Here is a 25,174-nt window from a genome sequence, read left to right as displayed (position 1 = left end):
GACCATTTTTCAAGGTACCAAGAGGGTTACCCTAAATTCACATCTCCCGCTAGAGTCACCTTGAGCCAGACACGTACATCCAACTCTCCCACCCCAGGAAACCCCTACGCATCTCAAATTAACTGGCTCTCATCTCATAATCCCACAGCACCCCCAAAACCTGCACCCCTGCCATCTGCTGGGGGTCAGAATAATGCCCGCAAAGACGTCCACGTGCAAAGCCCCTAAATCTGTCATGTGATAGGTCGCACAGCCAGAGGGAATTAGGCTAAGGATAGAGTTAAAATTGCATGACTTTAAAATGGGGAGATGATCCTGGATTGAGGGGGCGCGGCAATGTAGTCACAGGTCTTTACTGTTGAAAGGGGGTTGGTGGGGGGTTGGAGCGGCTCGAGTAGGGGCTCTGAAGATGGCCGGGGCCACGGACTGGGAAATGTGGGTTGTGTCAAGGCAAGGTGTGTGCAGACATGTGTGTGACAGCAGCCACTGGCCACACCTACACCATCCTCCCAGCAGCTGGGTCCCTCCACGCCTCTGAGACCTCGTTCCGTAGGGGCTGCCACATGAGCTAGCACATCAGGAGCTGGTCTGGGTTGGGGGCCGGGGGACGGGAGCACCAAGACTGGGACAGGCAGGCCCCTCAAGGCTGTGTGACTTCGGGCAAGTCACCTTCCCCCTCTGACCTGCTCTTTCCTCATCCACAGGTCTGGGGCGGCTCAGCCCCTGCCAGGCAATGGGACACAATAGAGAGCTGAACCCCCAGCTCCCGGCCCAGGACAGACCATGAGAATGCTGGGCCCTCAGCCCCGTGGCCCCTCTACCCCGGGGCAATGCTGGGCCTCAGATGTGGTGCCCTGATCCCGCAGCCTGGGATCTGTGCTCTGTCCTTTCCTCCGGAGACTCCCAAGGCAGGATGTGTGGGGTGCAGGAGCAGGGGGCAGGGCGGGCCCCTGTCCATTCTGGGGCTCCATTCTGGGCCGGGTCAGTCAGCGGCTGGTCACTGTGATCAACCCACCCAGCCCCCACGTCAGGCCCCCGTCTCCTCTCCCTGCAACACTCTGCCTCTGACGCTGCCCTTGGGTTTTCCAAGAACTGCTTGTCTCCAGAACCGGCCTGGGAGGTCACACATAGGCCTGGAGGGCAGTGAGAGGGCACTGACCCCTCGTCTTGTCTGCAGGCCCGGCCTATGCTCTCAGGGCCTGGGAAACGGCCACCCCCTCCCCGCTCTGGGGCCAGCGGCCTGTCCTCGGGGTCGCTGCTATTTCTGCCAAAGAGAAGAGTAATTATAGCTCAGCCTTTGCCAGCTGACCGAGCTCTGCAACCCGGCAGAGGGGCCTGGGGCGGGAACGTAGACTGGCCAGAAATCAGCCCTGCGAGCAGGCAGGCAGCAGCTCCAGACCGGAGCCGTGGGAGGCCAGGCAGGCGTGGCCCCGTTCACCCGAGTAACCCAGCGCCCACCTCCCCGGGGCACAGGAGGGGCACTGCCAGCCAGGCCAAGAGCGTGCTGGACGACCGCTGCTGGGGCAGCCGCGGAGCCGGCCCGCACCACCCCTCGCAGAGCCGGGAGGGAGCCAGGTGAGAGCCGCTCCAGGGAGCAGGGGATGCTCATTCCTGTTTAGGAGTGAGGCTCAGGGCGGAGAGGCCCCAGGACGGATGCAGGCGGGGACCCTGCTGCAGGCGGGCGGGCGGGCGGAAGGAGCTCACACTGGGGGCCGCCCGTCTCCTTCGCCAGGGCTGGGGGCTTGCAGGGCTCACCTGGGCACAGCCCCAGGCGAGCCAGGCGCTCGTAATGCCAGGAGCCCCGGCCCCTCTGGACCTCATGCTTGGTCTGCCCAGCGAGGGTGGCGAGTGCCCTCAGTGACGTCCCGGCCCCCGGTGCTCTGAGCGTCTCTCCAGGGGCCAGGCCTGAGCCAAGGGCCCTGCTGGCCCTCTATCCAAGCTCCTGCCCGAGGCCAGGCCATGCATGGGCAAAGCCACCATGCGGGGCCCTCCACACGCCGCCCACACCCTGGGTCAGGCCTTCTGAGGCACAGGACGGCTCCGGGCATTTGGCAGGGACCGCAGCCTGGATTGCAGGGTGGGATCCTGACCCCTGCCAGCCCTCTGGCCTCAGGGGACTTGCGGAGGACCGAGCTCGGAGGGAACAGACACGTTCCTGGGGTCACTGGAGCCCAGGCCACAGCTTTCGGGTGTCCCCAGGGACACGGCTCTTTTCTGAGTTGACTCAATCAGAGGGAATCCCCATCCCTCCCACCATGCGCGTGGGGAGCTCAGGACGCACCACTTATTTGGCACCTGCTGTGTGCAGGCACCCAGGGAGCATTAGCTCTCCAACCTGATGTTAGCACTCTGGACAGTGGGCAGAACCCAGGAGTGGAGCTCAGGGTGAGCGTGGTCAGGGTCTGGACGGGGGTCCACAGGCCCCATCACCTGGGGCACTCAAGGCCGAGGTAGGCTGCCCCCTGCTTTGGTCACACAGATGTCACCAGGGCCTGCTGCCACCCCACGTCCTAAATGCACCCCAGAAACGTGCGGGCTGAGCATCCCAGTGTGGAGGGACCTCGGGGACCCCCGGCCAGCTCCCGCTCCCCGACTCCCCATTCTAGGCAGGGCCAGAGGCAGCGGGCAGCCCCAGCGTGTGAGACCAGCCCACGGGGCTCCCCCGAGTCCTCCCCTGGCTCAATTCGGAAACGGTGCTATCTGGGGAGCTGCCAGGCTGAGAGCTGCCAGGGCTGCTGGCCGGCCAGCCTCCCTACTCCCACCCGCCCGCAGTGAGCCGGCACGGGGGTGTCCACAGCCTTCTATCTCCTCCCGCAGCTCGGAAAAGGCACAGTCCATGGGGTCAGTCCCCTGAATTCAGCCTGCCACTCTGGGCGGGAGTCAAACGCCACCAGGCCACCAGCCCCACAGCGATGGCCTCCTCCAGCAGGGCCGTCCAGAGGGCCGCTGAAGCCGCCGCCCCGTAGTGTAAGAGAAGATTCTCGGCTGCCCGCGAGCTGCCCCGGCTCTGGTTCCCTCTTTGCCAGAGGCTCTGATCACCAGTGAACCGCGGGTGCAGGTGGGCAAGCTCGCCTCGGGTGTGGCAGCCAGGAGCCCAGGTGAGCCAGGCAGCAGGCGAGAGTGCGTGCGTGTCAGCGAGTGTGGAGACACGTGTGTGACGTGTGTGTGCTGTGTGCTACGTGTATATGTGTGGTGTACATACGTGTGTGTACAAATGGGTATGGTGTGTGTGGTGTGTGTGAGTGTGTGTGAGTGTGTGTGTGTATGTGGTATGTACGGAGTGAGAATGGAGGGGTGTGTGTGTGTGTGTGGAGTATGTGTGCGTGGTGTCTAGGTATGTGTGTGTGTACATGTATGTACATGTGTATGTGTATATGTGTGTGGTGTGTACATGTGTGTGGCATATATGAGTGTGTCTGATGTGTGTATGTGTATATAGTGTGTGAGTGTGGAGGTATGTATGTGTACATGTGTGTGGTGTGTGTGAGTTGTGTGGTGTGTACGTGTACACAACGTGTGAGTGTGTAGGTATGTGTGTGTGTGTGTGTGTGTACACATGTACTGTGTGTGTGTGAGCTGTGTGGTGTGTGTGTGTGTACATAGTGTGTGGGTGTAGGTGTGTGTGTGTGTGGTGTGTACATGTGTGTGGTGTGTGTGTGACTGGTGTGGTGTGTATACATGTACAGTGTGTGAGTTGGAGGATGCGTGAGCTCAGCCTCCAGGGTGGGGTCCTGGCTGGCTTGGCTCTCCCGCCTCTGCCAGCTGGACGCCCCTGGAGGTGATGTCCTGAGGGACAGGACAGCGGGAAGGCCGGCCGAGTCGCTGCTGGCTTGGGCTCAGGGCCCCTGAGGGCTGCAGGACCTGCCCAGCTTGGCCATCGCCTGAGTCTAGGGCCCTGCAGGCAGCCGGGCACAGGGAGGCTTGGAGGGTGATGGGGCAATGGTGGGGTCAGAGCTGAGGAAGGGCCCCCGATGAGGACAGAGTCCGGCGGGCCAGGGGCAGGGTGGGGGGCAGACACAGGGTGCAGACCGCCTGGCCTGCAGGAGTCAGGAGCCCGGTGGGGCCGGGGCAGACGGCAGAGGGCCGGGGCCCAGGGCTCGGCGTTGTCCAAGGCCTTGAACCAGGAGAGAGCCGGCCGGCCCAGCCCACCCTGCACCCCCGGAGGCCGGGGAACAGGCAGGTCGGGGGACTGCTGTGGATACCGTCACCGGCTCCCAAAGGTGTCAGGTCATGGAGGGAGGGTGCTAGGCCGGAGCCCACAGGCCATCGAGGGGCGGGGGTCCTGGGGGGTGCAGCCCTGGCCAGACCCCTTCTCCTGGGAAGCAAGCAGAACCTTGAGGAGCCCCGCTTGGCCCCCTCAGGGCCCCCAGGACTGGACCAGGAGCTCTGGGGGAGCCCACAGCAGGTCCCCAGCCCAGGGAAGGACAGGGTCCCCCCCAGGCAGTGGCCTAACAGGCTGTGCCTGCCGCGACAGGGGGCGGGGGAGCGGGTGACACTCTGCAGGCCCAGAGCTATTTTCCACCCTTATCGCCCATCTGTCACAAGGCGGCCTCGGAGAAGGACACTCATGTTACACGCTGTCCCTGCCGGAGGCCCCAAGGCCTGCCCACCCCCACACAGGGTGTCTACCCCTGGGCGGAGAGGGGCCTGCGGGCAGGTGGGAGGCAGGGCCCAGAGCAGCCTCACTCGCTGGGCAGACCAGAGCCATGCCTTCCTCCAAGTTCCTGGGGGGGAAACTGAGGCCCAGCCCCTTGGCTTGACCGAGGCCACTGAGCCTAAGAAGGGCGGAGCCCAGCACTCAGGCCAGTTCTGGGGGTCAAGAGGCCCCAGTTCCACTGGGGAGGGGCCAGGCGTGCCCTTTAACAGAAGCTGGAGCCTGGGCGAGGCTGTGGGTGCGGCAGAAGGCCGATGGGAGCAAGAGAGGCCGGGACTCCTGAGAGACAGTGGGCAGGGGACCCCGCGGGGAGCTCCCCCATGCACATGGGCTCCGTGCTGGGCACGGTCGCTCCCTCTCCCTGAGAGCTGACCCAGGCTGACTGGCTGTGAGCCCAGGCGGGTCCCAGTCACCCCTGAGCCCTGCCAGAAGCTGCCACGCTCACCCCGACCAGAGCTGCGGGGCATTTCCAGCTGAGGAAACAAAAGCTCCGAGAGGTTAAGGGGCTTGCCAAGGTCACACAAGGTCACAGGCGGCGTAGGATGGGGCTAAGTGAGGCTGCCCCCCCCGGAGGCTCGGAGCTGCCAGGGATACTCACCGATTGCACGTTCACAGCCAGTCATGGGCACACGCACGTGCACAGGCACACTCACACATGCACACTGGCACACGTGTGCACAGACAGGAGGCATGTACACTGACACTCATCCTCACACATGCTCCACATACATGTGTGCACTCACACACACAGGTGAACACGGTCACACACAGCTGTACACACACTCTTGCCCAACATATGCAGGTACACCTGTGCACCTACATACGCACACGTGTGCACACAGCACTTACACATGTGTGCACACGTGTACATCTATGGGCATCCAACGTGCACACTCACCAAAGTGCTCACACGGGTGTGCACACATTCACACGTTTTCCCACCACCCCTGGCCTGGGGCGGGGCCCTGGGAACCCCAGTAGGGGTTCAACCGCTGGGCCGCTGGCAGAGCTCTGGCCCCCCAGGGCCTCCGCAAGAGCAGGCCTCCCTCCCCACCCCTCCACCCCCGTGACCCTGTTTGCAATAAAAAGCCTGATGCTGAGACAGGAGAAAATTGCTCCTTTTTGAAATAACTGAATGGCCAGGCTGTTATCTCCCAGATGGAGAGAGCCCTCCCCCAAACCAGGCCCCCCCTGGCACTCCTCCCCGACCCAGCAGCTCCCACCTCATTCAGCCCCACCTCCATCCTTGGGGGCGGGGTCTTTGGAGGATGGATGGAAGCCAGGACACCCCTCATAAAGCACAAACATCTGCCCCCATAGAGAGGGAGCAGGAAGGCCCGCCCAGGACCCCAGAGCAGGACCCCGGCAGAGCCTGGGGCTGGGGAGGAGAGGGGAGAAGCGCCCACGCCACCCCGCTCTTGTTGTCCACGCACAGAGGGCCTGGCCACACCCCCGGCGCCCACTTGGCTGCACAGGCTCAAAGCAGGCCTGGGGCTGCCTGGCTTCACCCGCACAGGATGGGGGAGGCCTCAAAAGTCAAGGACCCTTCAACGGACCTGAAAGAAAATTCACACCAGACAGGCCGCACTCAGAGGCTCCCGGAGGGGACAGTACCACCTTACACCTAGTCCACGAGCAATCTAAACACCAGGGGGAGAGAGAGGGAGGAACACGATGACAGAGGGAGAGGCAGAGAGTCTGGGCGGGCCTGGGGGGTGGGCCCAGCAGCTGCAGCCCCCATGAGCCCCAGAGAAGCCTTTCCCAGCCCCCACGAAGCCCTGCTGAAGCCCAGCCCTGGATGCTGGCTTTCAGCCTGGAGCAACCCCAGGAAGGAGGCAGCAGTGATGTTCACCGCGGTCTTCTCTGCGGCCTCAAAAAATCGCAGGTGGCTACGGCAAAAGGCAAACCTCCCGAGCCTCCCGCTAATGATGGGGCCTTAAGTCGCAGGCCAGCCCCGCGGAGCACACGCGCCATTAAAGCTGACGATTCGGAAGGTGGCAGCAGGGAGGCCGCTGACCACGCCGTTCTCAGCAAGCAGGGTTCCTCCGCGCCGGGAGCAGGTCGAAGGGAGTCTGAGGGGTGGGGGGATGCCAGCTCAGCTTCCTGGAAAGGATCTCTCCCCCTTTTATTTTATTCCTGCGCATGTTCCCTGGGTAATAAATAATGCCTGTGCTTATCTCAGGACCATGTCCCAGTAAATGAAGACTGCGGCGCACGCCTTGAGCCCCGACTCCCGGCCAGAGACTCAACATCAGACCAGGAAGAATGAGGAGGCGGCTCCAGGCTCACCGACGCCCAGGGCGGGGAGGGTACGGCAGGGCCCTGGGCGGGCGCTGGTCTCCGGGGGCCCACGGCCCCGTGCACAGGCCCGAGAGCTGGGCCTCCGCGGGAGGCGGAGAAAGGAAGCAGGGGTGGGTCTCTGCCCCAGGAACCCCAGTGGGAGAGGGCTGGGTTGGGAGACCCAGGAGGTCTAGCCCCCCGCCCGCCCAGGGGTCCCCCTGCCAAAGCCCAGAGGAGGCAGCAGGCGCGCTGACGAGGCTGCCTGTCCTCTCCAGCCTCCGGGAGGCCAGACAGGAGGGACTCACTTGCCTCTACTTCCCACCCCACAGGAGGGCAGAAAGGGCCCCGCCTCAATCCTGAGACGAAGCCCGCAGGAGCGCTGCGGCCGTGGGGACGAGCCACGGAGGACCACGAGACACGTGCGGTTCCGAGAGCCCCTGGAGGTGGCCGTCCACTGTAAGAGAGGAGGCAAGCGGGCCGCGGCCGGGCGGGCGGGGGGCCATCGCCGGGATCTCGTGGAGGGCCGTCTGCAGGGACCGCAGTCACGACCCTGTCCTCACAGCAAAACCCAGGCCCGTGGGGTCAGTCGGGACTGAGTGGCAGTCGGGAAAACAACAACAGACAGGAACCTAGAAGCAGAGCCGCCCGGGCCACCCCGTCTCCTTGAGGAAAGGCCAGAGGGCAGGGCTCCCCACGCCTGTGCGCTCTCCCCTCCCGCGTCCTGAAGCTCCTCCCTGCCCCCAGCCTTCACTGCCTGCCTCCCCAGTCCTCCCCACTCCTCCCAGCGCCCCGGGGCCGCCCCAGAGCCCCCTCCACCCCTGCCCAGCTGACTCCTACTCCAGCCCTGCCCACGGGCCACAGCCCTGTATCAGCTAGCGATGCCTCATGATGAATACCACAGACTTAGCCGTTTCAGCAACCCTCGCTGATTATCTCAGCGGCCCTGGGGGCTGGGGCCCTGGGCACAGCCATGCCAGCCCTCCCTCGGGGAGGTGGCCATCAGGGAGTCTGCTAGCACCGGGCCTCACCCCGGGCCCAGGGCCCTAGCGCAAGCACACGGGGGTTATTACAGAATTCACGTCCTCCAAGCTGCACCTCCAAGGGCAGCAGCGGAGCCCCTCCCTGACCTCCAGGTCCTCTGCCTGGAGAGCTCGTCCGAGACCCCGTCTCTTGACTCGGTGCCCCGTGGGGATTCCCATTGGAGCTGCGGGACCCTGGCCCCTCTGCCGTGTCCTGCTGGTGGAAGCGCGTCACAGGCCCCCACATTAAGCAGAGGGGACCACACAAAGGCAGGGACCGGGAGGGACTGGGGGCATCTTAGATTCTGCTGCCATGGCCCCTAAGGACGGGGCTCCGAGTCCTGCCGAGCTGTGAGTGCAGCTCGCCGCCCTGACACATGTCAGCGTCTCCTGTGAAGGCTGGTGGTAACCAGTGGGAGAGGCCTCCAGCAGGGCCCCTGCTCCAACACTCAGCTGCCCCTCCCTCCCAGATCGGCCCCACCCCCAGGAGCTCCCAACACCCGAAAGCAGAGACCCTCAGACGGGGAGTCAGGGCCCTGTCAGCACTGGCCTGGGGCCTCCAGTGAGCCGAGCAGGATGGACAGGAGGCCAGGCGTCTGGCCGCCCTCGCCCCAGAACCCCTGCAGACGCCACATACACCCCTCCCCCAGGACCCCCAAGAGGCGCCCAGCATCTGGAAGCTGAAACCTGAAGCCTAAGAGGCTGGGCGGGACCCCAGGGAGCGCTGGGAGAGTGGCCAGCCAGGGGGTGGACCACCTGGCCGGGTCAGGACCTGCAGGAGCTTGTCTCCATCAGCAAAGCGGGGAGCTCTGTCTGACCTGGTCAGACTCAGGGTCCTCAGGAGGGCGGCTGACAGGGGAGTCCCTCGGGGAGCCTGGCTGGTGGAGTGGGCACACCTTCCGAGAAGGAAGGCCCCTCCCCGCCCAAGCTCACTCTCACTCTCCTCCCCAGACATCGCCTGCAGGGAGCCCACCACTGCTGTCCAGGGTAAGTTCAGTGTCTTCACCCCACCCCCCCACCCCCATGGCTCCAGCACCCCCAACCCTGGCAGGGCCCCGCCTTCAGCTGGGGTTCCTGACGGACGCGGGTGGGCAGCAGCTCCCCAGGGCTGCCCTCTGCCTCTCACTGCCCTCCACGGGAGGGCGCAGGGCGGGGTGCCTGCAGCAGGCCCCCGTTGCAAGGAACCCACTGGCCAGAGAGGGACAGGGAGACCCAGGCCCCCCGGGGACCTTGGGGGTCACTGAGGTGCCAGCCCCTGGGGGAGCCCCACAGTGTCTGCACCCGCCCCTGCAGGGAGGAGGGCGCCCACGGGGTCCCCGCCGGGGCCAGGGTCAGGACTGCCGGCCGTGCTAACCTGCCCCCTTGGCCCCCAGCGCCCAGCCGGCCACGACCCCGCGGCGGCTCCCTGCTCCTCCGGCTGATGGCCTGCATCCTGCTGGCACTGGCGCTGGGCATGTGCTGCGGCCAGGCCGGGCCCATGGCCAGGGCCCTGGAGGACTTCCGGGCCCGGCTCCTCGCCGCCCTCCTGCGCCTGCGGCTGGCAGCCCTGGACTGCTGGCGCTGCCTGTTGCAGCTCTGACGGCAACGCCCGCCCCCCGGGGGCCCAGGGGCGTCCCCTGGGAGGTCTTCTTCAAACAAGAATGTCACCACTGAAACCTGGGCACCCACGGGTTCCAGCCCTTGGGGCTACCCTTCAGGCACCCCCTCACCCTGGCAGGAACTCTCGGTGACCTTGAGCTGGGCCTGGAGGCGTCTGCGTGTAGCCCCTGGAGCCGGGGCACCTTCCCTCTTTCCGGGGCACCCAGAGAAGGAAAGGAAACTGGACTTTGCTGCTTGGGGACCCACAGCCCAGACCCCAAAACCCCGCCGGGAGAGGTGGCTGGGGGCACGCTCTCTCCTGCGGTCATGTGAGGGGCCCAGCACCCCAGCTTACCTGCCACCAGCACTGGGCCACCGGCCTGGGGAGCCCTGCTTGTCTGGGGCATGTGCGCCACCTGGCATCTCTAAAGCCGCCGGCCTGGGGGCAGCAGAGAGGGGACGGGAGGGCTGAGAGGCAGGGTCGCCACCGTCGGGAGGCGGCCGTCTGGGCCTGGGTCCCAACGGCCCCGCTTGGGCTGTGTGGAGCCCAGGAGCCCCGTGACCGTGTAGCCCACACAGCCAGACCGAGGGGGCCCTGCGGAGACAGACCCTGGGTCCCCTCAGACGCAGGGAGGGAGAGGGGCCTGAGCAAAGCAGGGAGGCCCCACCGGGGGAGAAGCCCCCCACAGCCTGAAGACAGCCATCCGCACGCCACCTGGGCTCCTGCCGTCTGCCCCCACGGGTTAAGTGGGGAGACGCCGGTTTTCTGTTGAAACACTGCCACCTCTTTCCTCCCGGAGACATTGGCCCCAAGGAGGGAAGTCAGGACCGACTTGCTGTGGATTCACTTCGGCAGCCGCTGCAGAGGTCGGGGTGCTGTGCGAGCCAGCCCCCCAGGGCTTCAGGGGCCGGGGCACCCGTCTCCAGGGTCCCTTTGGGCTTCAGAACTCAGGGAGCCCTGAGCCAGGAGCCCAGAGGACAGAGGCCCACCTCCGGGGTCAGCGGCCCTTGGGGACCCTCCAGTGTCACAGCTGCCTCCTCACGGACACCCGCCACCCCCTGCGCCCACCCACCCCCTGAAGAGGCCGGGCAGGCTAAGTGGCAGACCCGAACCCACGGGGCTCAGCCCCACCAGCCCTGAGCCCGTCGTGAGGGGGGCACTCGGAGGCGCCCAGCTTCCCCGACACCCCTCCTCACGGCCCACCGCTCTCAGCTCAGGGCTTCTGCAAACACCTGCTCAGCTCCGGAGGGTCTGCAAGACCTGGAACCCCGCTGCTTTGGGGAAAATATCGCTCAAGGTGCATCTGAGAACGCTGAGAATTCTGAAACACGAAATCCATCCTCACACCCGAGAAGTGACGGGAAGCAGAACGGAACCCACGAGGAAACGTGCAGATGGAGACTGCAGCCACCGGGGCGGGGGGACTCCCGGTTCCTAGTAAGTCTGGGAAACTCCAGGAGCAAACACAGAAGGCAGTGTTTTCAGTCTTAAATTGAAAGCAGACAGAACAATAGAAACAAAGGCAAACTGAAGATGCAGAAAAGATGGATAAAGAGACACCTAATCGCTCGCCCGCATTAGAGGCTCAGGTATTTTTGTTTTTATTTTGACTTGAGAAATAAATACATTTGCGTTGAAGACCTTTCACTTTCAGTTAAGCTGGAGTAGAATTAAAATAGGATGTCCATTATCAAACAGCAGTGGGGAGAAGCAGGCATTGAGGAAGCAGGGCAGACCCTCCTCAGGGGCCCCGGGGCACGGCCTGCCTCTCCTGTCCAGCCCCAGGGGGCCCTCCCAGCCCACTTCTAGGCCACCGGCTCCTGTCCCAGGGCACCCTCCCCGAAGCCAGCAGTGCCCTTCCCAGGAGCCCCCAGGATGGGAAGTCTGGGGGTGCCAGTGCAGCTGGCCCACGACAGCCTGTGTGTCAGCGACCATTCTGCTCTGCAGGTGGCCTTGTACGTGGATACAGGTCTCTGCTGGTCTGACCGAAGGGCTGCCCAGACGCTCCAGGCCACCCACAAGTGCCCCGGCACAGCCACACCTGCAGCAGAGCCTCCAGTCTGGAAGCCCACATCCAGGGCCTGCTCCGCTCTCCAGGGCCCAGATGGCTGCCGCCTGCTGGGGCACAAGGCAGAACCACCCCCTTCTGTGGGGAACAGACCAGGAGCTCTCAGGGACCAGTGGACTGGGCAGGCAGATCCCCTTGGGGGCCTCAGGTTCTGTCAAAACCCCTCCCCAAGGTCCCTGATCCTCTGGCCAGAACCCCCAGCCAGGCCAAGGGCCAGAGCATCTAAGATGCCAGGAGCCTCTATCACCTCCACCCCGAGCCCCTCCGGAAAGGTACCAGCCGAGCACATCACGACAAGTGACCTGCACTGCGTTCCCCAGGGCCAGGCTGCCTGCCACACGGGTCCCCAGACCCAGGCCCAGATCCACGGCCTCTGGACGCCCCGGGCCCCTCCTTTCAGGGAGATGGAGCCACTGCAAACGATCACACAGGCCAGGCCTGCCTCCTGAGCTGGGAGCCCTGAGCGGCGTCCACAGCCAGGCAGCCCCAGGCGGCTCAGCACCGAATCCCAGGCCCCAGGTCCTCCCCCAGGTCCTCCGCCTGCTGCCACGGGGGCGGGACTACACCCTCGGGGCCCCCTGAGATGGGAAAGAGGCCCCTCCTCTGGGGTATGGGGGGCCCTGGGGATGGGGGTGCAGATAGCTGCCCGCTCCAGTCTCCACCCACAGACGCACACTCGCACACACACTTGTGCACGGGCACACTCATGCGTACACACAATACATTCACACACGCTCACACCTTGCCGTGCAAGCTCACGTGCACACTCATGCATGTTCGCACACGCTGTGACCACGTGCACTCACATCACACACACGTCCACACCCTCACACGCCTCACATGCACTCATACACCCGCCGTGGCACCTGGCCCCTCTCCCCTGCAAGATGTCACCCCCACATGCGGAGCCCATGTCTCCACCCCACAAGCACAGGCCCAGCCCACAGCGGGGCCCTGGGGCCTCCCCAGGCCAGGCCCCCAGGAAGTCTGCACCACCGCCGCGGCCTGACTCCAGGCCAACCCACCACCCTGTGCTTTCCCAGGGGCTCTGGAGCAGGCGCAGAGGGGCTCTCAGCCCTGGGGGCCACCGGGGCGAGGGGCTCCTTCCCACACGCAGCACTTGGCCCGCAGGTGGCGGGCTCCTCATCCCCCGCACGGTTCAGGACTGGGTCACGAGAGTGACGTGTGGCCATCGTGGGCCACTGGGGTCACCCTGGGGCCACAGGCTGCTGCCACGGGACCTGTCAGGTCACACAGATGGCATCCAGCCGAGGCCCGCAGGGAGGCGTGACCACAGCACACCCACTGGCCGGGGGCCTCCCCGAGGCTCACCCCTGGGACGGGCGGAGGCCCCTGCATGGAGCCTGGAGGCGCCCCCGGCCCAGGGCTGAAGGTGGCCCCAGCCCCGCCAGCTGCCAGGCCGGTTCGGGGTGGGAACCGGGTGCCCGGTGAGGGGGTCGCTCAGCACTGCACACAGAGCCGAGGGGAGGCATGCAAGGCGTGGGGGCTGGGCAGAACCAGGGCCGCGGCCCAGGGCAGCACGTGCCCCCAGCCCAGGTGGGGGCCAGTCGGCCTAGATGACGGCGCTCTTCTCCTCCTGGAAGGCGGCGCGGGGGGCGGGCCGGGCCAGCAGCAGCTCCTTCTCATGGACCAGGCTGTCCAGCAGGTCCTCCTGGCGGTAGTTGTGGTAGACTTTCAGGAAGGCCAAGACGGTGATGGCCAGCCAGGCCAGCCATGAGGCCCAGAGGCCGAACTGCAGGAGCGGAGAGCGCGTCAGGGGGTGGCCAGGTCCAGGGGCCACTGCCGGGGGCGCCCGCCCGCCCCCCAGGGCCAGATAGGATGGGGGCGTCACCCCCCAGCATCTGGTAGCCCTCTTGGCCCCAAGCCGCGCCCCTGCCTCAGGAATACTGCCCACCCTCACCCAGGTGGGGCCCCCAGGGCGGGGGGCGGTACTGGGCCCACTCGGCTCCAAGCAGAGCTCGTTTCATCTGTAAGGGAGCCTCTTCCAATCGCTGGAACAAATTGACCTTTATCTGCTGTTTCCAAACAGTTGGAGGGGAAACAATTTAATCAGAACCAGGCTCGAGGTGCAATTAAACTGGCTCAGTGGAAGGTGTTTGTCATCACTCAGCCCGTACCTTCCTTATCTACCCCGCACAAACGCGGGTGGGAGCGTTTCCCACTAAATCTACATGAAGGTGTCTCTGACAGGCTCAGCTCATCTCAGCTGGACCCACCAACGTCCAGCCCCCCAACCCCCACCCCAGAGGGCTCCTCACTATGGAAAGGATCCTCAGGCCGGCCACTGGCCAATGCAGGACCAGAAGTTAACCTGGAGGCTGGCGGGACCTGCCCGGAGCCGAAAGAACCTGCCTGCCCAGGCACCCCGCCACCCCTGCCGTCAGGGTCATCGTCAGGGTCAGGCGCAGATGTTGAGGGACAGGCCCTCTCTGACCGCATGTCCCGACACACTTGTGTCCAGCAGACGGGGTCCCTGGCCTGACCCATGGTCTCCTGGAGGGCAGGGGACGAAGCTGATCCAGGGGCAGGACTGGCAGAGCAGAGTCCCCCAGACAGTGGCTAGGGGCTCCTCCAAATGGGAAAGCCGGATCCCCTCTAGGGATCCCCTCCCTCAGACCCTGCCCCAGCCGCTCCAGCTGGGGCCTCGCCGTGGGCCCTCAAGCATCTATCTGAGGGCCCACGTGGCACCAGAACCAGGATCCAGACCCCAGGCCCCAGCCTGAAGTCTCAGATGAGCAGCACAGAGCCCCCCCTCAGCCCCCAGGCCTCCCACCTCTGCCCTTAGTTCAGGCTGTTCCCTCCTCCGAGGATGCTCCACGCCCCACTCCTCCCCACCCACACAATTCCTCTGCCTCCAAAATCCAGCCCTCCTACAGGAAGCCTTCCTGACTGCTCCCCCAGCACTGCGCTCACTGTGTCTCCTCTACCAAGACACCATCCTTAACCAAGAGTGTTTCCTCCTGGATGGGGTGGGGCTGTGCGCTCAGTGAATGCTCAGCAGAGAATGGTCCCCTCCCTGGTACCCGGGAAGCCCCGCCCACCCGGACAGCCCTGCCTACCCAAGAAGCCCCGCCCCTGAGCAGCCCCGCCCACCCAGGCAGCCCCGCCTACCTGGGCAATCGCAAACTGATCATAGAAGGCAGAGTTGTCCACGTTCAGCTCCAAGTCGATGCCCTGGAGCTCTTCACAGCTAAAACGGCAAGACGAGGGGGTGGACGGTGACCGCTGGGGGGACCAAGCAGGGGGGCAGCAGAGCATCACCCCCAGATGAGGAGGCACTGTCCCCAAGGTGGGGCAGACAGGGAGCTGCTGGGCCCCATCTGTGGGGCAGGGACCCTGCAGATCTGACCCCATCTGACCCTGAACGGTGGGGGATACCAGCCCTGGCCATCACTCCCCTGAAGCCCCCGGCCCTGCCCCCTGTGGCCCCATGGCACTGCAGGGCCAGGGGCTACAGAAGGTGTGGGCTGCAGCTTCTGGCCCCTCAGTCCCCAGACTGAGCTGCACGGCAGCCCTGCTTGAGTTTCATGGGCATCCGGGGGCACCCCTTTAACCGCCTGGGGCTGGCAGCACAGGCCAGCAAACCCAGTGGCAACCAGCAGGACACCCCTCAGAGTCCTAACGACCTGCACAAGCTCCTTGTATGTGGACAGGCTGGTCCGGGCTGGGCCTCCGAAGCCTGGAATGGACGAGGCCTGGGCTCAGGGACCTGTAGCCTCTCAAACATCAGGACACAGGAATGGGAGCCTGGTGCCCAGAGAGAGGGAGGCCCAGAGGCCCAGGCACACACTGGAAGGAGCTGTGGGATGAGGCTGAAGGGCTGGAAATGGAGTTCGTGAGGGTAAAGAAACGCTGGGTGCCTTTCCAGAGGAGCCCAAGGCCATCCCAGGGGCCCGCCCGCCCTCTGAGGGCTCGGGACGGGGGCAGGGGTGGTGAGGAGTCACGTGGCTGGGGGCTCAGCGGGGAGAGCCCATACAGCTCAGCATGGGTAAGACCCCCACACACAGAGGGGCTGCCCTGCTGTGGGCCCTGAGGGAGTCACCCACCCTGGGTGCTTTAACCTTCCTCTGTTATGCGCCCGAGGCTTCTGCAGAGGCACTGGGGACCCCCAGGGCAAAGGCGCAGGGTAGCAAGTAGGTGCCCCCACCCCTAACTCTCACTTCAGCTCTTTCATTGATTTATATGTTCAAGTTCCAGATCAGATTTTTCTTAGAGAAAGAATCTGGAGCCTCTGGAAGCGGTGACCCGAGTGTCCCTGCCTTTCCAGAGCCCTGTCCTGGGGCACTGGGTACTGCCCTGAGGCTGGGCAGTGGGCAGCCCTAGGCCAGGGTCCGGCAGTCACCATGCTCCACGTGGGGCTGCCCCCAAGCCAGAGACAGCCCCTCACTCAGGGCCCAGAGCATCCTTCCCGGCCCGAGGCCTCTGTCCCCAACCCCCTCTGACCAGAAACTCCCAGTCCTGCCCCTCGGGACCCCGCTCACTCCATCTTCATCTTCCTCCTAGGACCTGGAGCCCACCCCGAGGGGTCCCGTCATCCAACCACGTGCTGGCGATGATGGGGAAGCTGGAACCTCTGACCTCCGGGACCTCCACCCCCACCCCAACCCACCCCCAGGGTCCTTGGGGGACCAGCTCTGGTGTGAAGCTGCTGCAGGCTCCCTGAACTGGGAAGGGGGCGCGAACCAGCGGAGGGGCCAGCCAGGTGTGCGCAGGCCATGGGGGCACCAGGGGCGGCACGGGAGGGTCCGTGCAGGAAGAGGTTGGTGGGGAGTCAGGGGGGCCCAGGGCGCACCTGTGGGGCACGGTGCCCTTCTCGGTGATGGCGTCACACCACATGGTGAAGCCCACGCTCACGATGGTGCTGGCGATGAAGACCAGGAAGACCACGAAGGCGCTGACCAGCAGGTTCAGGAAGGCGTAGAGGAAGGAGCTGCGAGGGAAGGAGGGGCGGTCACCGTGCCTGCCTGGGCCCCAGCGCCGCTGCAGGGCTAGGCAGCGGGGGAGGGCAGCCCCTGGCCCTCAGGTTCCCAGCTGGGCTCTGGGCCCCAGAGGACGGGGTGGGGCCGAGCAGGGTCCCTGCCCTTCCCGGAGCGTCCCTCATCCCACAGCCCCGCTGCCCAGCCCATCCTCCCAAAGCCCAGGAGTGGGGACCATCTTACAGCAGAGATGGGGCCTCTGTTTAAACGCAAGTCCCCTGGTCCCAAAGCATCGAGGCCAGCAGGCATGCTGGTGGCCAGACTACCTTTCCTGGCGGCTCACCCTCGCGGGCACCCCCAAGGCCGTTTACCCACACGGCCATCAGCGCGGCTGAGCGGCACCGGCATTGGGGGCCACGTGACCCTGCTCTGATTTCCCTACTGGAACCTGAAAGGCCAAGGCGAGCCCAGGGGCAAGGCCGAGAGAGCAGAGCTCACTCAGGGCGGCTGCACTGCCCGGGGGGCCAGGGCCTCCCAGGGTGCACATGGGCAGGTCCCCACTGGGATGCTCTCAGACGGCGCCAGTATTTGCCCTCCCATGGGGCAAGCGAGGGGGCATGGTGGGACCACCCACCCTCCAGACTCTCCTAGCCACCCATGAGCATCCTGTCTTCTCCAAACCACCCCCTGGAGACCCAGAGTCCTGCAGGAGAGCAGGTAGCCCAGCTGAGGCTGCAGGGGGCAGGGGACAGGGCTGTCCCCCCGAGAAGGGCCAGGGGGCAGAGGGAACTCCCTCAGGTGGGATGGCAGCCCGGGCCCACCTCCCACCTGCCACAGGTTTCACGTGAACATCAGTGCTTTCAGGACATCAAATCTGAGTGGAATGATTGGCCAAATATGGCTTCACAGAGAACATTCATCAAACAAGGTATTGGCTGGGACCTCAGCCAAGAAAACATCAAAGTTACTGTCCCTGAGTGTGGTGACTGTTGGCTGAGGCCAAGGGGCGATGGACACGATCCATCCATTATCCACTCCCCACAATCTGTACTCAAGCCCAGGCGGGCGCCTCACCCTCCGTGCAGACAGACACCTTCAGGGAACCCCTGGACAGCGGGCCTGAGACACAGCCGGCCTATCCAAAAGCTGCCCCTTCCCACCTCTGAGGGTGACTTACAACAGTCTCTGAGAGACAGAAGCCCCAGCCACTCCAGCCGCATCCCTGTTAAAGGGACGCAGTTTGGGGCTCTCCATCCCACAGGCCGGGTTTCCCTTATGTCTCAGCTGGTAAAGAATACTCCTGCAATGCAGGAGACCTGGGTTCAATCCCTGGGTTGGGAAGATCCCCTGGAGAAGGGAATGGCTACCTGCTCCAGTATCCTGGCCTGGAGAATCCCATGGACTGTAGAGTCCTTGGGGCCGCAAAGAGTCAGACAGGACTGAGCGACTTTTTTACTTTTCATCCCACAAGACAGGGAAGGACCCGTGCTGGGGTCCCGCCGGCCGACAGCCGCCTCCGACTCTTCCCTCACTTTTTGCCTCTTTCCTCGGCATCTGTCCCAGGCTTTACAGACTTTTGAAGAATTGGGTGTGTGGGAGCCTCACCCAGCCCCACAGAGTTCCCAGTACAGGAATGGGAGCCTGGCACTCACAGGGTTAACTCCGCCTTCCTCCTGCCACCTCCCAGGGTGCCCTGCCTGGATGTGCCGTCTCCATAGTGACAGCTATCCTGGGAAGCTCTGGGAGCGATGTGCAGGCTGAGGGACACGTGTGGGCAGGCAGATGGGTTGTGTTAACCCAGCACTCCCCAGCCGTCAATCACAAACCACAGCCACCTGGACACACAAGGCTGCCCCAGGCCCCCAGGCCTGAGACTAACCCTCAGCTCAGCCAGGGGCCTGACACAGCAATGCCCCAGGAAGACAGGCGCCACGGATCCACAGACCCCTCCCTCCAGGCAGCAACCAGGGTGACTCCCCCTGTACAAAAGCAGCCTCCACCCCAACCCTTCACACCCCCCGGGCACAAGTCGGGGCACCCACTTTGCAGACGCACTCTGCACGAGGGGGGAGCTGGCACCACGGACACGGTGTCGAGACCATGAGCGCGAGACCCAACCACGAGCCCCTCACACAGAGCGAAGGCGTCCTCAGTGTCTCTGAAGTTGGTCTCCTAAGAGATTCAGGTGCACGCTAAACCCTAAGCAGGTAGGACCCTCTAAAAACCCGAGTCTGACCAGGGCAGTGGGTCCTCCGTGCGCTGGACTCCAGGGGCCACCAACGCCCCTGAGAGCCTTGTCCATCACACGCGCTATCTACTGCCCCTCCCAGCCTCCTGGCTCTCCCTGACCCACCCCAGACCTGCTCCCCTGGTCTGTACAGCTTGACCAACTGCGCCAGAACTGGCTGCCCGCATCTGACCATTCTGCCCATGGCAGGTCCAGACACAGTGATCCCAGAGGGCTGATCCCTTGGCCAGACCATGAGTCTTCAAAGGCGTCTGGGGCCAGGAGTGGCGTGAAGCAGCAGAAGTCAAGAGGAAGCAACCTTTCTGTCATTCACTCCACAGTCACTAATTTGGTGCCTCCAGGGCAATGCTCAATGCTCATGCCCAATGCTCAGCCCTGAGCACACAGAGGTGAACGAGACATGTGCCCACCGTGGGTACAGCCATCCCAGGCTCCCCTCGGATGGACAGCTGTGACCTGGGTCCACGAGAGCTTTGGCCGGGGCCTGCAACCAGAGCTAAGATGGAAGGAAGAATGACACTCGAGACAGATGGCATCACAGCTGACCGACGGCCAGTCGAGACAGATGGCATCACAGCTGACCAACTGCCAGTCGAGACAGATGGCATCGCAGCTGACCGACCGCCAGTCGAGACAGATGGCATCACAGCTGACCGACCGCCAGTCGAGACAGATGGCATCACAGCTGACCGACGGCCAGTCGAGACAGATGGCATCACAGCTGACCGACCGCCAGCCGGGTCCTGTGATGGACGGGCATCACAGCTGACCGACGGCCAGCCGAGACAGATGGCATCACAGCTGACCGACGGCCAGTCGAGACAGATGGCATCACAGCTGACCGACGGCCAGTCGAGACAGATGGCATCGCAGCTGACCGACCGCCAGCCGGGTCCTGTGATGGACGGGCATCACAGCTGACCGACGGCCAGCCGAGACAGATGGCATCACAGCTGACCGACGGCCAGTCGAGACAGATGGCATCACAGCTGACCGACTGCCAGTCGAGACAGATGGCATCACAGCTGACCGACGGCCAGTCGAGACAGATGGCATCACAGCTGACCGACGGCCAGTCGAGACAGATGGCATCACAGCTGACCGACTGCCAGTCGAGACAGATGGCATCACAGCTGACCGACGGCCAGTCGAGACAGATGGCATCACAGCTGACCGACTGCCAGTCGAGACAGATGGCATCACAGCTGACCGACTGCCAGTCGAGACAGATGGCATCACAGCTGACCGACTGCCAGTCGAGACAGATGGCATCACAGCTGACCGACTGCCAGTCGAGACAGATGGCATCACAGCTGACCGACGGCCAGCCGGGTCCTGTGATGGACGGGCATCACAGCTGACCGACGGCCAGTCGAGACAGATGGCATCACAGCTGACCGACCGCCAGTCGAGACAGATGGCATCACAGCTGACCGACTGCCAGTCGAGACAGATGGCATCACAGCTGACCGACAGCCAGCCGGGTCCTGTGATGGACGGGCATCACAGCTGACCGACCGCCAACCGGGTCCTGTGATGGACGGGGGGCAGGTGGACACAGGTGGATCACCACGCGGCCGTGATTCCTGATGGCCGAGAAGGGCATTCCGCAACAGATGTGCCTGGAGAAGAGAAGGCTGGCTCAGCCCTGGCTGCCAGGGGCGAGGCCACTGGTGGCAGGACAGGTGAGCCCCTGGAACTGATGCAAAGCGACAGAGGACCCAAGATGTTCCTCCAACCAGGACAACTCAAAGGAGAGCAGGCTCCCTCTGTCCTCAGGGGACGGGCGCAAGGAAGGAGTGCAGGGAGGCACGCACACTGCCGAGCTCAGTTTTCTGTCTTTAAAACAGGGACGGTAAAAAATCTAAAAAAGAAAAAGAAGGGATATATGCGTGTGACTGATTCAGTCCCCTGGTGGCTCAGACAGTAAAGAATCTGCCTGCAATTTAGGAGACCCAGATTCAATCCCTGGGTGGGGAAGATCCCCTGGAGGAGGAGATGGCTACCCGCTCCAGTATTCTTGCCTGGAGAATTCCATTGGCAGAGAAGCCTAGCAGGCTACAGCCCACGTGGTCCCAAAGAGTCAGACACAACTAAGCAACTTTCACACACGTATACCTGATTCACTTTGCTGTACAGCAGAAACTAACACACCGTTGTAAAGAAACCATACTCCCAGAAAAATTAATTTGAAAAAGAAAATGAGGATGCTCATGGTTTCACAGAGCTGATGGACGCCTTCTATGAGACAATGAAGGGTAGAAGCTGACCCCAGTTCCTGCCCAGCTTGTGTGAAGTGGGCGGCGTGCATGACCAGGACTCCTTTCTTGCAGGCTCTGGGCTCTCTGCACCCCGCCTGCTCCTAGCCTCGAGTGTGTGTGTGTGTGTGTGTGTGTGTTAGTTGCTCAGTCATTTTCTGACTCTTTTGCAACCCTATGGACTGTAGCCCGCGAGGCCCCTCTGTCCATGGACTTCTCCAGGCAAGAATACTGGAGTGGACTCTGTAGCCCGAGAGGCCCCTCTGTGCATGGACTTCTCCAGGCAAGAATACTGGAGTGGACTGCCATTCCCTTCTCCACCAGCCTCTGGTGGTCCTTCTGAAATCTCACATCACTCAGAGCCACAGGGGCTGAGCCCCACCTAGAGAGCCACTTACATGTCCTCACCGGGTAGACGCTGAACACCTTGAGGCCACTTATCTTGTAGAAACGAGCAGGAACCATGGGCATGAGCTGATGGTCAAGCCACGGCCCCCACCTGGCTGGTGCCCTCTGCCCTCAGCTGCGCAGACTGAAGGGACCTCCGCCTGCCCACCTGCTGGCCACCCGTCCTCTTCCTCAGACCCCGTCTCATAATCAAGCTGCCCCTCCAGCCCCAACCTGGCCCAGGGGCACTGACCGGCTGGCACCGCACTTGGCAATGCAGGCGCAGGTGGCGCCTCACACGTCTCCTCAGGACACAGCGTCGTGAAGGCTGGGGCGGGGTGAGCAGAGCAGGTGCCCTCCAGGACTGGCCTGGGCTCACCCCACAGAGCCCCCAGCCCGCAGCATGCAGACAGCCCCCCAGCCGACACATGGCTCCTGCAGACCCCAGAGCCTGAGTCCACTGGGTTGAACCACATCCTCTGCGGCACCGGCCTGCATCGGCACCGCAGTAACCGAGTGGGGAGTAGGGTCTTTGTGGGCATCACTAAGCTCAAGATCTCAGGATGAGGTCATCCTGGATTTAGAGTGGGCCCTAGGTCCAGTGACTAGGGTCCTCCTAAGAAGAAGGAAAGAGACAGAGAGAGGCCCTGCGGAGGGGGACAGAGAGTGGAGTCGCGAAGGCCCTGCGGAGGGGGACAGAGCCTGGAGTCGCGAAGGCCCGAGCCAAGGGGCGTCAGGGTGGCAGGCGGCCACTGGGCGCCAGGAAGAGGCCTGGAAAGGGTTCTCTCCCCGGATGGAACCAACTCTGCCAACTCCTTAATTCTGGGTTTTGGCCTCGGGGACTGTGAGAGGATAAATCGTGTTAAGCCCCCGGTTTGCGGTGCTTTGTTACAGCAGCCCCAGAAGCTCATGCGCGTGGGCTCCTGGGATTTCACACCTTCCCGGGTTGGGATCCCCCAGCCTCAGCTGCCCCTTTCCTTTTCAGCTTGCAGCCTCCCGTTATCTCTCCACCACTCTCTCCACCCCAAAGCCAAAACTGAGAGCTCTCAGGGGCCTCTACTCATCTCCTACTTCCCCCTAAAAGAAGTGAAAAGCCACTCAGAACTGCCAGAAGATGATGGATGGGGTGAGTGGGGCAGAGTCTGGGAGAAGGCTTCCACGTGGATGTGAGGGCTGACAACAGGCAGGACTGGCCTCCTCTGCAGGAGCTCTGGCCACTCCAGGGCGTGGTGATCCACACCCTGGGCGTGGGGGGAGGGGACACAGCGAGTCCCACAGGGGTGGAGGCCCGGGGAGTGTTACTGACTGAGGACCCCCCACCCCACGGAGCCACATCCCCCTCTCTCACAGAATAGAGCCAAGACAGGGAAAGATGAAGAGGAAGATGGAGGCCAGGAGCGAGCAGGGGCCTCACTCGCCAGCTGCTCCCTCTCCCACATCCCCCAGCCAAGGTGTGAGTGCTGGCGGTGGGCCTCGAGGGGCTTCCCTCCAGCTTCCCTCCACTGCCGCCCTTCCCAGGAGGATGGGGACGCGGGGAGGGTCCCCTGTTCGTCTGGTGGGCCTTCTGCCTGCCCAACGACCCAACCCCACAGGGAGCTGTCCGCGGTGCTGACGGGTGTGGGCCCCGCAGAGCCAGCGAAGGAGGCCCAAGTCCGTTCAGAGATGACGATGCAACATTTGGGCCCCCGGGGACGAGGATGGTGACGCGCACTTGTCCGGTGAAGCACTGGCCTTGTGCGGAGACGGCCATGGCCCCTGGGTTCTGCGTGGAGACAAAGGGCAGTTTCCCTGGAAGTGATGAGCCATGACTGATATTTTAAGGCCTCTGGAACCGTGGGGAGATGGAGGGGCTCGGGCTCCTCCTTGGGGAGCTGTGGGCACAGAAAGGGCGCCGTGCCAGGGGTTAGGGTTGTGTCTGTCGGTGAAGGGCAGCCGTGAGACACCCACACACACACTTACCCCTCGTGTCCCTTGCAGAGGAAGAAGAGCGTGCGCCAGGCGTGAGCGGCGGCAAGCAGCAGAGAAAGCAGGCTGGCGAGCAGGCTGAAGCGGCAGGCGGCAGGCGGCCCCCACTCCTGCACGGTGAAGCGCTCGCGCTCCTGCACCGTCAGGTTGGCGCTCAGCCACATGCCCTCGGTGAAGAGCAGGCAGCGGCCGCGGAAGTCGTGGCCGTTCTCAGACAGCGGCACCACCACCACGAAGCTGAACAGAAAGGCCAGGAAGTAGCAGACGCACTGCGCGAAGAGGAAATTGTTGAGCGCCATGGCGAGGCCGGGCGGGCCGAGGAAGCGGCCGGAGGACACGGCGAGGCCGGCTGGGGACGCGGGGCGAGGGGCGCCGGCCGGGACCCGGGGCCGCCTGAGTCTCCCGGCGCCGCGCGCAGGCCCGGCCGGAGCCGCGCGGGAGGCTGCGCAGTGGCTGCGCCGGCGGGTCCTGAGCGCCCCGCCCGGGACGCGTGCGCAGCGGCCGAGCGCGGGCCGCGCCTGTGGTCAGCACCGCGGACAGCTGCCGGCGGAAAGGCCGCAAAGCCGGACAGCGGGCGTGGGACGGCCACGCCGGGGAACCTGGGCGCCGACGCGGAAGCGGAACGAGAATCAGGAAGCAGGAGGGCCGCTATGTCGGCTTACGGAGACCCGACTCTGGGACCAGGAGTTACGTGTGTTGGCTTCACATGGAACGGTTCCCTGGTCCCCAGCACCCACATCAGCGTTAAGGGGCGAAGGCCGGGAGAGAGGCGCTCAGAGGGACGAGTCCGAGATGCCCACAGGGAGTGGTGGGAGTGAGGTTTGCGGTCCAGGCTGGAACGACTCTCTTTCGGGACTCCAGGCTTGCACCAAGTATAGGGGACATGAGACAGAGAGAGGGGAGGAGCTGGGGTCATGAAAACGACACACAGGCCATCCACAGAGCCGGGAACCTGGAGCCAGGAGGGGGTCTGTGAGCTCCTTTGCTTCTCCGCCACGGCCCCCTCGGAAGGGCCATCTCTCACACGGCCTGACAAGCCGAGCTCTGCGCTGGTGCTGGTGAGATAAACAATGGATGCCCCAGCACCTCATTAAGACAGCCTTTGCTGAGATGGAATCTGCTGGTGCATTAATTAATAGAATTAACACCTTTTCTAGTTCCTTTTGAGACCAAGGCACATTTAGTACAATTCCCAGAGCAGAGAAAGCCTCCTCCTAAAAGAAACTGCCAAGTGGTTTAAAATAACATCAGCGTTTTTGTTGCAAGCATGAAAAAATCTTTTTGTTTTATTGCCAAAGTAATATATGCTCATTTTAAAAGTCAAGCCACATAGAAACGTATAAAATGAGAAGACAGTGTCTCCTTCTTGCCCCCCCACCCCCACCCTGCCACACTACCGGGATGACCACTCTTCACAGTCCGGCTTCTACTTTTCTCGGCATTCTGCTAAGCACACAAGCACACAGGCCCACAAATTACACATATGCTTTACACTATACACACCATTCTGCAGGTTGATTCTTTAATTCAGCAACATGTCATGGACATTATTCCCTGCCCACATATAGAGATTTACTTCATTCTTCTTAATAACTGTGTAACAGTCGATAATTATGATGATTCCACAATTTGCATAACTGTTCCTCTTTGGGTAACTGATTAATGCCTTTCCTTTTTGCTGTTTCGCATGCTGTTGAGTGAGTTTCCTCGCACACATATGCTTGTGCACTGCTACAAGTATTTCCTAGAAGAGAAATTCTTAGAAGAGGCATTGCTGGG

The 25,174-nt window shown here is 63.4% G+C and overlaps 2 protein-coding genes across 5 annotated transcripts; one reads left to right on the top strand and one right to left on the bottom strand.

Annotated features, from left to right (window-relative positions):
- The first annotated feature begins 1,327 nt into the window (after positions 1 to 1,327).
- C21H14orf180 (chromosome 21 C14orf180 homolog) lies at positions 1,328 to 11,170 on the top strand. Of its 3 annotated transcripts, none has more exons than XM_086365077.1 (5): positions 1,328 to 1,575; positions 6,837 to 6,963; positions 7,264 to 7,390; positions 8,905 to 8,940; positions 9,327 to 11,170. In XM_086365077.1, exons 2-5 carry the CDS (start codon positions 6,853 to 6,855, stop codon positions 9,530 to 9,532), a joined length of 480 nt encoding a protein of 159 aa, XP_086221203.1. In that variant the 5' UTR covers positions 1,328 to 1,575; positions 6,837 to 6,852; the 3' UTR covers positions 9,533 to 11,170. The 3 variants fall into 3 exon arrangements, with proteins under 3 accessions (XP_086221203.1, XP_086221204.1, XP_086221202.1); XM_086365078.1 differs by lacking the exon at positions 1,328 to 1,575 and adding an exon at positions 2,830 to 3,058; XM_086365076.1 differs by lacking the exon at positions 1,328 to 1,575 and adding an exon at positions 2,830 to 3,098.
- On the bottom strand, positions 11,110 to 23,883 carry TMEM179 (transmembrane protein 179). 2 transcript variants are annotated; one of them, XM_086365080.1, is made up of 4 exons: positions 23,390 to 23,883; positions 16,414 to 16,551; positions 14,733 to 14,811; positions 11,110 to 13,353 (listed from the first exon to the last, which is right to left on the bottom strand). In XM_086365080.1, exons 1-4 carry the CDS (start codon positions 23,692 to 23,694, stop codon positions 13,174 to 13,176), a joined length of 702 nt encoding a protein of 233 aa, XP_086221206.1. In that variant the 5' UTR covers positions 23,695 to 23,883; the 3' UTR covers positions 11,110 to 13,173. The 2 variants fall into 2 exon arrangements, with proteins under 2 accessions (XP_086221206.1, XP_086221205.1); XM_086365079.1 differs by lacking the exons at positions 11,110 to 13,353; positions 14,733 to 14,811; positions 16,414 to 16,551 and adding an exon at positions 23,105 to 23,301 and having other exon boundaries at positions 23,390 to 23,836.
- Between the last annotated feature and the right edge of the window lie 1,291 nt (positions 23,884 to 25,174).

Source organism: Bos grunniens, chromosome 21 (genome assembly GCF_055505025.1).
Source record: "Bos grunniens cultivar Pamir isolate PY7600 chromosome 21, Bosgru_T2T1.0, whole genome shotgun sequence".
Taxonomy (NCBI): Eukaryota; Metazoa; Chordata; class Mammalia; order Artiodactyla; family Bovidae; genus Bos; species Bos grunniens.
The sequence above is the reverse complement of the archived record's forward strand: the minus strand, read 5'-3'. Positions and strand labels throughout refer to the sequence as shown.

Excerpts from the sequence above, each read along its gene's own strand:
- C21H14orf180 (XM_086365077.1), top strand. The coding sequence starts at position 6,853 with ATGAAGACTGCGGCGCACGCCTTGAGCCCCGACTCCCGGCCAGAGACT. Across the intron at positions 7,391-8,904 it reads CCTGGAGGTGGCCGTCCACT|ACATCGCCTGCAGGGAGCCC; the intron begins GTAAGAGAGGAG and ends TCTCCTCCCCAG. Across the intron at positions 8,941-9,326 it reads GCCCACCACTGCTGTCCAGG|CGCCCAGCCGGCCACGACCC; the intron begins GTAAGTTCAGTG and ends CTTGGCCCCCAG.
- TMEM179 (XM_086365080.1), bottom strand. The coding sequence starts at position 23,694 with ATGGCGCTCAACAATTTCCTCTTCGCGCAGTGCGTCTGCTACTTCCTG. Across the intron at positions 16,552-23,389 it reads CTCTGCAAGGGACACGAGGG|CTCCTTCCTCTACGCCTTCC; the intron begins GTAAGTGTGTGT and ends CTTCCCTCGCAG. Across the intron at positions 13,354-14,732 it reads ATCAGTTTGCGATTGCCCAG|TTCGGCCTCTGGGCCTCATG; the intron begins GTAGGCGGGGCT and ends CCGCTCCTGCAG.